The sequence below is a fragment of the Gouania willdenowi genome, chromosome 17, assembly GCF_900634775.1.
Source record: "Gouania willdenowi chromosome 17, fGouWil2.1, whole genome shotgun sequence".
Taxonomy (NCBI): Eukaryota; Metazoa; Chordata; class Actinopteri; order Blenniiformes; family Gobiesocidae; genus Gouania; species Gouania willdenowi.
Window position 1 is genome coordinate 12,278,547 of NC_041060.1, and position 14,429 is coordinate 12,292,975.

The 14,429-nt window shown below is 39.8% G+C and overlaps 1 protein-coding gene across 1 annotated transcript; it reads left to right on the forward strand.

Annotated features, from left to right (window-relative positions):
- The first annotated feature begins 2,188 nt into the window (after nucleotides 1-2,188).
- On the forward strand, nucleotides 2,189-14,156 carry cnmd (chondromodulin). Its single transcript, XM_028473144.1, has 7 exons — nucleotides 2,189-2,321; nucleotides 2,468-2,608; nucleotides 4,919-5,059; nucleotides 6,336-6,449; nucleotides 9,747-9,897; nucleotides 11,592-11,701; nucleotides 13,574-14,156. The coding sequence occupies exons 1-7, from the start codon at nucleotides 2,256-2,258 to the stop codon at nucleotides 13,793-13,795; spliced, it is 945 nt and encodes a 314-aa protein (XP_028328945.1). The 5' UTR covers nucleotides 2,189-2,255; the 3' UTR covers nucleotides 13,796-14,156.
- The last annotated feature ends 273 nt before the right edge of the window (nucleotides 14,157-14,429 follow it).

Here is a 14,429-nt window from a genome sequence, read left to right on the forward strand (position 1 = left end):
CTTTGCAAGCGCTCCTCTGATTGGTCACTGCAGTGATGAATGCACAGCCACATCTCTCTACAACACGTTTTATCTCCTTCCGCGCCTCATGGAGCGCATAGGCGTGCAGCGCGTCCAATGCGCATGTGCATAAGTGCATCCATTCCTGCTTAATGTGGCCCCCCATGGAAGATGATGCTCTACTCACAGTGTGTGTTCTGCGTGTAGGGAGGGGCGTCTCTCTTCCTGGTATTTAAAGCTACAAATGGAAATAGACTGTGTTTAATTGATGTGAGGAATTTGAGGGGGACATTAAAAATGTTCTCTCCTGTAAAGAATCACTGGATCAAAAAAGTTTGAGAAGCATAAAGCATGCTGGGTTTTACTCTATAATCAATTTTCCTTATATGAATCTCACTATACTTATACATGCCTATGTTGTGCAAGTAAAAATAGAGCTATTTTTTCACTGGTCTGGTAGTTCAAGGCAGAGAAATCATTGACTCATGCCAATGCATGTTGGATAATTTCATGCTCCCAGCATTGTGGGGACAGTTTTGAGTGAATGGGAGGTCCATAGTGTTATGTGAGCAAGCCTAGTGTGAAGAAACTATCTGACCTTGATCTCAACCTGGAATCTTTGTGATAAATTACAGCTGAAGTGTCTGACCTTGCTTCTGGAGAAATCATCAAAATTTCATGTGGCGGTTATTGATGCAGAGGGTGGGACAACGACTGAGATTAAGAACGTGGTGCCATTAAATTCACGTTTAGCATGCACATATCTAACCTTGCCTGCAGGATGGATTTGGCGGGAACAGCACAAGAATCCATCTTGTGCTGTTCCCTCCTTCGCCTTTCGAATCCGAACCGAAAGGGTTCGAACCAATCATGAGGCGGTGTTGTGTTTTAGTGCGGGATATCCGGGTGTGACGAAGTCAGAAGCACCAAAGAAAAACTGGCGCATGCGCAGTTGCGGGGAAAGGAAATAGCTGGGCTAGCGCTATTAGCATAGCTCTGAATCAAAACAGAAAGATGTCGACGCAGGGGGATGAACATGTGGGCCAGGTTAGCACATATCGTGCACAACCCCCCAAATAAAGGTAGCAGAGACCGGGGACCCCCACTGTACCTGAAGGTGGTTGAACACAGACATGAACAATGAAGAACAGTCATGTGGAGACAGGTTCATCTATGAGGGGGAATAAAGGGGAGAGATTTTTGGGGTTTTTAAAAACCACAGAAATTTGTTAAAGTTGCAAGTTAGAGTGGCTAAAAAGAGGGAGAAAAAGTGGTATAAAGGGTTCGAAGTGTCAATATTGTCTTAAAAGTGGGAGAAATGAGGGAGGGGGGTTAAGGTAATGCGAGTTAAAAAGTAGGAACAATGAGTTGCAAAAAATTGTATGAAATATGATGACAAGAGGTTAAAAGTGACAATAATGGGTCAACATTTGCAAAATCAGGTGGTAAAAGTAGTGGAAAGGATTTATAAGTGCCCAAAATGTCTTAAAAGTGGAAAAAATGTGAAGAACGGGCATTGAAATTTGATAGAGAAGTGGCAGAAATGGGAGTAATGTAGCAAAAATTCACTAAAAGGAGCAACAATATGGCAAAAAAAAGTGTTGAAAATAGGTTAAAATATATCAACTTTATAGTTTAGTTGCAGAAAAAGGGTAAAAATAAGGAAAAATGAGCTGAAATTAAAGGCATCTGGCGACCCTCCTCCCATAAGGGGTCCCAACCCCAAGGTTGAGAACCCCTGGTATAGGGAAACTGGGCTGCTGTGTATTTACTGGGATCGGTTACACTGCTAGGTAAATATGCACAAGCCCCAGGTGGGAAAAACATGCAACATTCCTTGGGTCCCCTCTGAAGAGCCTCAGTCTGTGGAGGCTGTGAGAAGCAGTGATGGTTGATGTAAAGCAGCTTATCGTCTGTTAACAGTTTGATTCATTATCTGTAAATCCAAAGTGATCTTAGTAATCTGCATGGGAAAAAATAGAAAAAATCTTGCTGGGGGCGGGTTGGGAGGGGAGAAGAAATCCCTCACAGGGAGGATCATCATGAAGGTAGAAAATAATATTTTTTGAACTTCAAAAACACCTTTTATGTTCATCAAATATAGATTGTATTTGAAGTTAAAGATATAAAAGCTTGTGAAGTGATGCTCTCGCCCCTGGACACTAGTGGACTGTGTGTGAGACCTCCTCCAGCCCCCCGTCAGAGGAGGGGTGAGGGCAGTGGAGCAGACTTCCCTCAGGTCAGGAACTGCAGTCATGTCCGGGAGCTCAGAGAAGGTACCGATCGCCTCGGTGGGACCGGAGGATCAGTTTATGCCTCCGGTGAGTCTCTGTCTACAGCTACCACCTTATATTATTGTTATTGTTTTTTTTATTTATTGTTTTCCAGCAGCCAGGAGCACATAGAGGTAACCATAAGTTAATATGGGGCTATGATTCAGTGTGGGGTGTGCTTGTTTTATCTGCAGGCCTACTCCGCGGTGGCGGTGAAACCCGTCGCCTCAGGGCGCCTCCTGAAGGTGGGCATCGCAGTGCTGATAGCAGCTGCTCTGTTCCTCCTACTGGGAGCTGTGGGAGCATTTTACTTCTGGAATAACAACGAGAAGCATGTAAGAAGAACAATTCCCATCACTCCCAGTAACCTGCACTGTCTTAACATCTGGCTATAACTGCTGAAGCCTGTCAAACACTTAAAACTTAGTGTTAATTTAAGATGTTAATCAGCTCCATTTGGGCTGAACCCATTATTTTATTTGGGTTATATATTCAATGTCAAACAAGCTTAATTAAAGTATATAAATATCGACAAATCTACGCTAATTACTTTGTTTTTGTGCCGCAAAGGTAATTTAAAGTTTCCTACACTTTAATTAGTTACCCATTTCCATCAAAAATATTCACTTTTTAAATAAAGTGCATTTCGCCAACATGTTGGAAAGTTTTATTATAGGCTTTTTATTTGAGCGTTATAACTCACACTCCATCTGCATGACTTTATCAGGACAGGAATATGTTATAAAAACACATGGATATGAACAAAAAAGCAGATTAATCACTTTGGTTTGACTTATATTTGACTTATTTGCGAGTGAGCTTTGGCCTTATTGTTAACACAGGGTTGTAAATGTTGAAAGAGCATTTTTAAAATCTTTAAATTTTATATCGTCACACAGAACTTTGCACAAGGTGTTTCAGTTTTAGTTTCTTGAGCTTATGTTGGACTACTGTATACATTTCTGTTTTATCTGATAATTCCTTGTTATATTACTCGTAGTTTTTAGTTTGTTATGTTCCATTCTCACATTTGGCGCCTTGACAATACCTGAATAAAGAAATACTTTGTGCTTACAAATGGTTTGGAGTAAAGAGAAGAATATATATAGAAAGAAAAGTGAGACAGCTGGTGCAGTTATTTGGGTTCCTGAGCAGTTTCTTTCTCCATGGAAAGTTACAGGAATTACGTCTATAATAGTATTGAACTGGTGAATGTAAAAACTTATTTTTAACTCAAAAAATGGTCACGAGATAGAAACGGCTCATCAAAATGTGTTTTTGAACTTTACTTTGCAGCTCGAGTGAACAGTGAAGTGTAAATTCAACACTCTATTTCCACAGTGCTCGAAGCAGAGCTCAGTGAATGGAGGCATTGTTGAGAGTCTAGTTCACGCTGGAGGATCCGTGCTGGGTGAGGTGGGGTGAGGATGAAGGGGGGTGAGGGGGTGGTCTCTGGTCCGGTGGATGCACCAGGGGCAAGAGGTGTAAGAAATGAGAGGCAAAGTGTGGCCTCCAAAGCGTGTTCTTCATATAAAAGCCAAGTAAAAGTTATTATAACATGACGGAAAGCTTCTGTAGAAGGGTGATGACATTACTGGGAGCTGTAAGGAGGCCATTCTTATGGCCAAGTTTGCTTCAGTGTGTTTGAGAAAAGAGGGGAACACTCTCAGGGTGGGAATGGAGATGGAGGGTAAAAAGGGAGTGAAAGAGAGCCCTGTAGGGGGGCAACTTCTATCACAGCGGGGGCCACAAAAATGTGTAATGTGTTTGTTTGATCGTAGGGCCACATTATCAACATTCATGTCAGCATTTAGAATAATGACCAGAGTTTTACTGTCATCCTGTGTATGTTTGTTGTTGTTTTGCTCATTACGAGGCATTTTGTACATTTCTGTTATTCTTTAATGTGTTTTTCCTGTAAAATTTATGTTTTTTAGAGCCATTTTGAATCTTTCATGGAGTAATTTTTTGGTATTTCTGTTGTTGTTTTGCTTGTTTGTTAGTACTGTGAATTTTTTGTGTTTGTCATGTCTAAATGTAGAGTTTTGTTGTAATGTTTCTGTTATTTTGTAAGTTAATTTGATTCATTTTGTGTAATTTGGAGTCATTTTGTGTATTACTATTGTTGTTTTGTTCATTTATGTAGTAGTTTCGTGTGTTTTTCTGTCATTATGTGCATGGTTATTGTTGTTTTGCATGTTATGAAGCATTTAGTGCATTTCTGTTGTCCTTTTGTGTATTTTTCCTATAAATATTGTGTATTTGTGTTGTCTCTTTTGTGGTAATTTTTGAGTATTTCTGTTGTTGTTTTGCCTTGTTTGTTAGTACTGTGAATTTTTTGTGTTTTTCATGCCTTTTTGTGTATTACTGTTGTCGTCTTGCTCATTTATGTAGTCGTTTTGTGTGTTTTTCTTGTCTTTTATTGTATATTCCTGCAATGTTGTAATTCTTTGTATTTTTTAATGTATTCTTCCTTTTCTTTTGTGTATTTTTCTGTCATTTTGTTTGTTTACTTTGAGGGCCGCATGAAATCAGACCAAGGGCCACATGTGTTCCCCAGTCCGCCAGTTGCCCATGTCTGCGCTAAGGGCTCTCATACCTGACATGCCATCCTGATGAAACCTTGTGTGTGCCTGTGTGTGTAGATCTACAACGTCCACTACAGCATGAGCATCAATGGCAAAGTGGAGGAGGGCTCAATGGAGATTGACTCGGCCAATAACATGGAGAGATTCAGCACTGGCAGTGGGGCGGACGAGGCCATGGAGGTCCATGACTTTGAGATTGTGAGTTCGATTGGAAGTAATCGAAAAAAAATCAGGAGGGCATTGAGAGCTTCACGAAAGGAAATCAATCAGACTGGTTGAAGCCTTTAAAGACCCTTGTGGGGGAGACTGGCTCATTACGGCAGCGGAGAAATTAAGAACAAGTAGACACGCTATCCCCTCAGGGCCAATCACTGTCGAGATGCATTGTCCTTGCAATTTTCATTACATTCAGACTGGTGGTTTTTGACCTTTAATTAAAGTGGACCAATCAGACCAATCAGGCCAGTGAAGCGGCAGTTTTAGCCTTTTGACTATTAAAATTCTGACCTTTAATCACAGTGTCACTGTGGATGTATTATTTTTTTTTATACATGTGATAGCTGTGCACAAAGGCATTAACTGAGAGTATTCTCTTCTATCAGACTGCTTCATCAATTACAGCAGTGCTTCTCAAATGGGGGTACGCGATGGCACTACAGGGGGTACTTGAATGAAAGCATTAAAATGATGGTGTTTTACAATATTTCTTTTTAGTTAAAAATGACAATCATACCAGATAGCAACTCACAAAACGACGACAAAAACACACAAAGTAAGAGAAAAATATACCTAATAATAAAAAGAACAAACAACAACAAAAAACACAAAATGACACCAAAAAAAAAAAAAAACGCACTAAGAGAGAAATATACTTAATATAATCAGCAACACACAAAACGACAACAGAGACACACTAAATGAGATTAAAAAAAATACACCACAAAATACACACAAATAACAGAGAAACAACCAAATGACACCGAATACTCGCAACTGCAAGATAATAATTTAAACAATACCAACAACGCATAAAAACGACAAGAAAAACACACAAAATAAGAGAAAATATACTGAATGATAAAAAGAACAGACAAACAACAACAAAATATACAAAATGACACAAAATTATGATAGAAAATATCTTGATTGGAACATGAACTGAAAATACAAAGGTCGGTCTTGGTCCCACATCAGGCGTGAGATGGCCATAAATGATCAAAACTGAAGAAATAAATCTATTCAGGAAGAATTAAATACTGTTTCATTCACTTATTTACAAAATTAGATTCTTTAAAAATCATTATACTCTATAGTAGTTGTTTTTTTACAGAATTCTGAGCAAAATGTAGTCGGACAAAGGAGGTACTTGGATTGAAAAGTAAGAGAAACTGGGTACTGAGCTAAAGTAGTTTGAGAACCACTGCCTTGCAGGATATTAAAGATGCTGTGTGGTCTCCCCTTTTGACTCCTTTAGGGGATCACAGGGATCCGATTCGCAGGAGGTGAAAAGTGTTACATCAAGACACAGGTGAAGGCACACTTACCCGACGTGGACGGGCTGAACAAGGACGCGCTGACCTTCGACCTGGTGGGTTGCTTTTGTTTCATCACATCTCCTCTCCATGCTGTCAGCATGTGTGTGGATGCAGTTACAAGTGCACCCTCATAATAGCTCAGTGCTGATCCCAGAAGGTCTAAGACACAATAGCATATATGTTTACTGCCCCATGTATAGGATCCCCATTAGTCTTCAACCTGGTGAAGACTTTTCCCTGGCTTTCCAACAAAAATCGCAAGAAGATTAAATCAATGTCCTTCATAAAATAAAAAAAAAAATAGTGAAATCTTTCACCTATTAAACAGCAACTACAAGAGAAGAACATCATTCAACAGCCTTACAGCATGTGGTACTACCATCAGATCTGCACTCATTCAAATTCATCTGTTTACAAAGTGATTAATATTGCAATTAGATGCGAGGGGAGGTGATTCCAGTTGGTGAGCGCTCTATACATTAACGTTTTTCTCAGTGCATTTGTTTTACGCAAAGGCAGAGTTACTGTAGGTGTTTGCCTCGGGCCTGTCTGGTGTCACAGCTATGCCTATCCTGATTCCATGTTGCATTTGTTTTTGTAAAAACAAGAGCTTCAGAGAGTGCAAACCTCTGCCAAGCCCAATCTCCTCTTTGCCAGATATGAGCAGTTATCTGGATCAGTGATCCTGATCATTGTACCATGATCATTCACACTTTAAAGGCTTGGAAGACATTTCCATACCCATTAATAATGATACAGTAGGTTCAAATGGATGGGCACCCCCAATTTTTTTGAAAAATCACAATGAAATGCGCAATCCAAATGCGATCCGGATGAAATTTGGCGGGATACTTTAGAAATCAACCTGACACAACTGAGTCAAATTTCATGAGGATCGGTCAATGATGAACTGAGATGTAAATTTTTGGCATTTTGTCAATGATGAGGGATAGAGGCTTTTTGATTTTTCAAACTTACAGAGAATCAGAATTAGTCGTAAAATTGTGTTAAAATCATGGTTCCAGCAAGTAAAATTTTGTCTTCTTTTTGAAATATATTAAGGTTTCATTTATTCAGGCAATTTTTTCAGGAAATTGACTTTGAAATTGACTTTGATCTCCTGACATGTTTCAACTGCCAACTGTCCGTCTTCCTCAGAGGCATCTGCTGATTGCTTTCATGTGTCCTTATGTGTTGTTTCTGGGTGTGACCATCACCCGATGGTCTCTGAAGAAGAGTGCCTCTGAGGAAGACTGACAGTTGGCAGTTGAAACATGTCAGGAGATCAAAGTCAATTTCAAAGTCAATTTCCTGTAAAAAGTCTGAATAAATGAAACCTTAACATATTGTGTCAAAGTCAGTGAAGTACTTTTGATGACGCAATCCTGCTAATAAATAAATAAACCCTCATGAAAACGTGACCTCATGGGGTCCTAAATATTGCGGTAGAAATGGAAACACTAAATTCTGTTAGAATATGAAATATGAAATAATCATCTTTCTACATAGAACCACTTAATGTAGAATTCTCTCTTTCATGCTGAGACATTTACATCCATGACCCAGCAGAGACACAGAGGCACTTCTCTGTAAAACGAGAGGTTTATAAAGACTTAAAAAAAGGAAATAAAAATACACACAGCATGGCTCTATACACTGTGTGTGTGTGTGTGTAGTTATCAAACACACTAATACCACAGCTTGTGATTACTCAATTGAAGCTGTCTGATAATTAAAACCGTTTAGTTCTGCGTAAACTTCACATCCACATAAATCCAAATCAACACAATTACACACACACACACACACACACACACACACACACACGCACATATAAACAACACTATTAATTATCACGCAGGGCTGCTCTTATTGCCTGTCTGGCTCATAAACGATCATTTATTTCACATTTGTGCTTTTGTGTGCGTGTTTGTTATCGCCTCCCTTAGCCTCATAAATGATGGTGTGCGTGGAGACTTGGAGATGCTGTCGTAATGGTTGCTGCAGGCTGGTCATTTGCTATAATTTAGAGTGATGGCGAATATGGAAAAGATAAGCGTGCACGCACACACATGCACACACACCAACATGGGAGAGAGTGGGTCAGATAGACTCTTTTATCAGTCAGTGGAGCAGTGAAGAAGCACCCTCGCTTCTATTTGTCCCTCCAGCAAATCATTTGAGCTGGAGAAAAAAAAAGTAGCAGCACCATTACTGGGAGGTTGGGGAATAACATTCCACAAACATGGTCGTAGCTACTGCTGTGAAAGCCCTCAGGAACAAACGCCTCAGGGTAAAAACCCATCCCAGCAGATGTCCACATTTACCTGCTGGCTGTGGATTCAGTTTTATGTCGACACAGTCTCTGCTCTGGAGCCCCTTCTTAATTCATCTACGTGAACCTGAAAATATACATCATCTCCCTTTAGATGCTGACGAGGCCTGACGCTAAATATTAGTGCAAGGAGAACCTGTATACTCAAGTCTCGGGGGCTGTTTTTAACTGCTTCATTTGATGGTCTTATTAAAACCAATAACAACATGGCCATAACGCAGACAAAATGCTTTAGGCATGAAGTTATTCAAGCTGTAAACATCCATTTGGTTCTAACCAGAGGTGAAAGTAACGGATTACAAGTACTCACGTTACTGTAATTTAGTTGCTTTTATGGGTACTTTTTTGAGTATATTTCTAAATGAGTCTTTTTATTTGTACTTAAGTCAGTTTTAAAAGAAGTAAAGTCATTTATTACATTTGTACACCCAACCGTTACTGAATAAAATTATTATTTTTTTGTTTTAAAATGATCAACGTACATTGTGAAACTACAAAAAATGAAATGACCAGACAACCAGCAAAATGCATCACATCATAGCCGACCAACCAGATTAAACGTAACGCACCGCACTGAAACAGCATTGAATCCTGGTTATTTCCTCAGTTTTATAGTTCATAAATATAGCAATACTTAGAGCCTGATTTTATTTTATTTATTTTTTAATTATCATTGGTGTTATTTAAAAAAAAACAAAAAAAAAAACAATTGTACATTTTGACAAACCTTTTATTTTATACAAGTTTTTGTCTCTTCCTGTTTAAGTTTATCCATGAGATGTTTACTGTATGCAAGGGGACCGTGGTAAGATTTATTACCAAAAAATAAACGTGGGAGGTAAAAGTAACTAGTAACTTTTACTTTGAGTACTATTTAATTGAGCTACTCTTTACTTGTAGTTGAGTATTTTATGTATGACTTACTTGTACTTGTACTTGAGTACAATTTCAATCAACTACTTGAGTAGGAAGTATCAGTACTCTTTACACCTCTGGTTCTAACCTTTCCCTAAAGGACGACGAGGTGATGCCTGCCAAGTTTGAGAATGACCTGATTTGGGTGGCAGCTGACACGCCCCTCACAGACTCCGCCTTCCTCAGCAACAAGATCAAGGACTTGTGTGCAGACCTGCCAATCTTCTGGCTACGCCCCACCTACTCAACCGGTATGAAGTCAGGTTTTTATTGAATTTTTTAAGAATGTCTCTGTGTTTGAACTCACAACATAATATAACGATTGGCTCATTATGATTCCATCTGCAAATCCGGATAAAAGCCTCTTTTAATTTACATGCCATTAGTAGAGGGGATGAAAATTCTGAAAGTATTTTAAACAAGAAAGTGACCAAGTAGAATATCATGTGGTCATTTCATCTATAAAACCCGCGGAAATGCCGACATTTTGGAGATTTTCAGAGACCCGCCATAATGCTGCTGACTAAACTTCTGGTTAACTTCAAAACAAGAGCCCTATTTACACAACCGTTAAAAACTAAAAGGAAGACAAGAAGAGATTCTTTTGTTTTGAAACGGGAATGTTTGACTTTTAGCTTGAAGCCGGTCCCAGGACAATTTTAAATTCCGCTCGCAATTTTTTTTCTTTTTCATATTTTTTAATTGATGTGTATACAAGAATATCAAAGGCACTTAAATATACCAAAGCACATTAGTGTCAGCATTAAACGTTTGTATACAACATTCAATTTTCATATTTTTAAGAACAAATTATTACAAAAAAACAAAACCAGATAGACAATTCAATGAAAAAAGTACTTAGTCTGTACACAATAATAATCTGGGAAATAAATAAAAACAAATAAATAAATATATTTAATAAAATAAAACAAAAAAAATGGAAAGAAGGAAATGTGGGGATGGTTATGTTGTCGCAATAATATCGATAAACGGTTGCTATTTTTTTTATAGTTTCCCCTTCTCGAGTGTCTAATTTTCTCTACTTTTAAAAACGACATAACCTCCTTAATCCATTGAGTGTTGGAAGGGGCTGTTGTTGATTTCCAATTAAGAAGGAGGTGGCGTCTAGTATTTACGGAGGTAAAAGCTATTACTTCCAATTCTTTAGTAGAGTATCGAGTATACTCTTTCAGAAGACCAAAAATACCAATGTGTGGTGAATTGGCAATAGTTTTTGAGAGAACCTCGGACAGGATGTTGCAGTAAATTTGCAGAAAATTTGTCAAGGCTGGGCAAGAGAAGAACATATGAGTAAGATTGGAGGGTGATCCCCCACATCTGTCACAAACATCCACTGTATTTGGGAAAATCCGTGCTAACCTTGTCTTGGAGTAATGACATCTAAATACAACTTTGAACTATATCAAGGTCGAACGGGCACAGATTGAGGTTCAGCGTGGATTCCCACCAATCTTGATCAAAAACCAATCCCAGTTCACGTTCCCAAATCTCTTTTGTGTTGCCCACCGTGCATACTTGAAATGGTCCGATATAGTATGCATCCGTGTATTTATTGCGTACTCAATCTTCGCATGCTATCTAATCTAATGTGAACGCACTCCATACTCATTTTGACGTCAGACTCCGCATGAGTAGTACGTTAGTATGCAATTTTGAACACAGTCATGGTTTGGTAACAGAGATTCAAAATGCAGGTGTGTGCAAACATTTAACAGTAGTTTACACGACAAAGTTTAGACCAACTAAGGGGAAAAACAAACTATTGTAAGATTGTGAGTTCTTCCACAAAACTTAGATGTTTTCATTCAACACTGCTGTTGACACGACCCAAAAATATCTCTGTAGAAGAGTAAAAGAAGAAAGTCAAAACACATGAGGATGCAGCTACAGCGCTGGCTCTAACATGAGACTGTGATGTGTACAGGCGGCCAGAGGAAGAGGAGAGCCGCTCCCCGTCAGCGTCGCCAGTCTGCCACAGCCGAGGGTGAGGAAGAGGATGTGGAGGCCGAGTTCAACCCAGAGAACCCATATCAGGTGAGTCACACAAACAAACAAACTCACTCACACATTTCCTGTGTTTGTGTCCGGCTGAAGTGTCCGCGACTGTCCGTTTGAATCTGAGAAATACCTGAGATGGTTTTTCCAGGGGATGCATTTCTCACAGCTTCAGGAAAGGCAGCAGATGCCGGGGTCACGTTGGATGGGCCCCCGATTGTCACTGCAGATCTGAGTGTGATGTCTGTGCATGTGTTATTTTTTTTGTGTGTGTGCCTGTCTAAAGCTTTCTTTTCAGCACCGAGGCGGTATGAATAATTCCACATCCCTCTCAGCCTCCTCGGCTGGGCCTTTTGCCCTGGCTGTGCACACAGACTCCCATACACGCACATACACCCTCCCCTTCACAAGCCCTCCATCCTCACCCCTTCTGATGGGCCCCACTTTTCCTCTAATCTCCAAACAGACTGAAGAATCCACCGCTCTACAACACATTCCTGATAACCACAGAGGGAGGGGGTGAAGAGCAAGCGGCGTGTTGGGAAAGAAAATATATGACAACAGAAACCCACGTTTGATAGCCCCTCCCCCACCAGATCCTATGGCCCTCATTTATCAACTTTGCGTCAAAAAGGGTGCAAAGTGTACGTGTGGTCATATGACAGGACCAATGTGTGATTTATGAAAAATTTGTACTTTACCAAGCCCAGCGTACAAATAATCGGGTGTTGATAAATGCGGCGGCTGAATTCAGTCATCATTAACATGTTACGCCCTCCTGTTTTGGAGGCCCCGCCCACTGAGGTCAAACAAGAAAAGAAGCTTTTCCAAGATGAAAATCGGCATCCTCACATCTGAGGTGGAGCAAAACAAAGATGTGCTTTTTGAATGTGTGAAAACTGGAATTAAAGGAGCACATTGTGGACGAGGACCAGCTACTGAGCATCTGACGTCTGCCCCCCTGTGTGCACTGAGAACAACTTCACAACAGAGATCCTGAAGACACACACGGATATGGCATTTATATCGGCCTCAGTCTGCACGCTGTAGGCAATGAATATCACAATTAAAAAAAACTGACAATCTAAACCAGGGGTGCCCAATCCTGGTCTTCAAGGGCCACTATCCAGCATGTTTTAGATGTTTCCCTCTTCCAACACACCTGATTTAAATGATCAGAATCGTTATCAGGCTTCTGCAGAGCTTGTTGATGAGTTGATGATTTTAATCAGGTGTGTTGGAAGAAGGAAACATCTAAAACATGCTGGATAGTGGCCCTTGAAGACCAGGATTGGGCACCCCTGATCTAAACGGTTTAAAAAAAAAAAAAAAAAAAAAAGCCTTAAAAATGACAGAATATTGTTCCTTGTCTGTATTTATTATGCCTTCAGCCAATGTCACCTATAATTTATCACATTACTGATTACTGCAGTGCATTTGTAAAGATTTAAAAAAGTATTTACATTGAAAAGCATGAATAAGGTCCATTATACTGTATTCCATGAAAGGAAAACCAAAAAAAGTGGTATCAGTCACAACGTGGGCTTTAAAAAAACTAAAATATTGTATTTGGTTTAATTCGTTTGAATAATCAGTTTAGATCTGTTCTGAATGTGTCTCCTTATGCTTAAATGAGAGCTGAGGCATGTTTAATACTTTATTTTCAGTCTCAGTCAGATTGACCTGAGATCTGATCGCAATGTACGATCACATCAGAATTGATAAATACTGAAGCTTGCATGAACATGGTCAAACGCACGTCGGACGCTCAGATCTGAACGTATGAATGGTTGATAAATGAGGACAAATGTGTGGGAAATCTTTTTCAATTAGTTTCAAATAAGCTTATTTTCAGCTGAATCTGTATAGCATGACGAGCTCTGACCTCTGTCCCTTCCTCTCCTCCCTCAGCGAGGTCTGGAGGGCGAGAACACCATGACCCACGACTCAATGCTGGACCATCAGGGCGTGTGCTGCAGCGAGTGTCGCCGTGGTTACACCCACTGCCAGAGGATCTGCGAGCCGCTGGGTGGGTACCACCCATGGCCGTACCACTACAGGGGCTGCAGGGTGGCCTGCAGAGTCATCATGCCATGCAACTGGTGGGTGGCACGTATTATGGGACTGGTGTGAGCAAACGTCTCCATACTTCACCAGTTGGAAGCTGGGAGTTAAGCTTAGATATATAGGAGACAGTGGTTTCCCATCTCCTGTAAGCTTCTGCAACAATGTGCGAGAATTATAAATGCATGGTAAACAGCACTGGCTGCACAGCAGGGATTGATGTTGTAGTTCAGCAGGTCAGGGAACATTCTGCAAATTAGGAATAGTTGCATCCAACCGCTTCTTACTGACTGTAAAGCCACATGTGTCTGTCTCTATAGTGCTGGTAAGCCTGTATTTAGTTATTTTTTCTTATTTTTGCTTTCTGTAAATAAATACAAAGAGTTTTCTCATTCATTCTGCTTTCTCGAGAAGTATCTGTTGCTTCCGATAAACAATGTATTCCTGTTAGCTGAAAATGTACTTTCATTAAAAATGTTGTTTTTAATCTGCAATAGTCTGAAGTGCAATATCAATGAATAAAGTTTTTTTTTAGGTAAACTATGAAAACAGTGCTGCCTATTTCATTCTGATCTTATCGCCTATATATACTATAACTGGGTTTATTCTCTAATACAGTGGTTCTCAAACTTTTTTTTGGCTCAAGTACCCCCTTTTTCCTATTTCTAAATCCAAGTACCCCCTTGCCCGACTACAACATTTT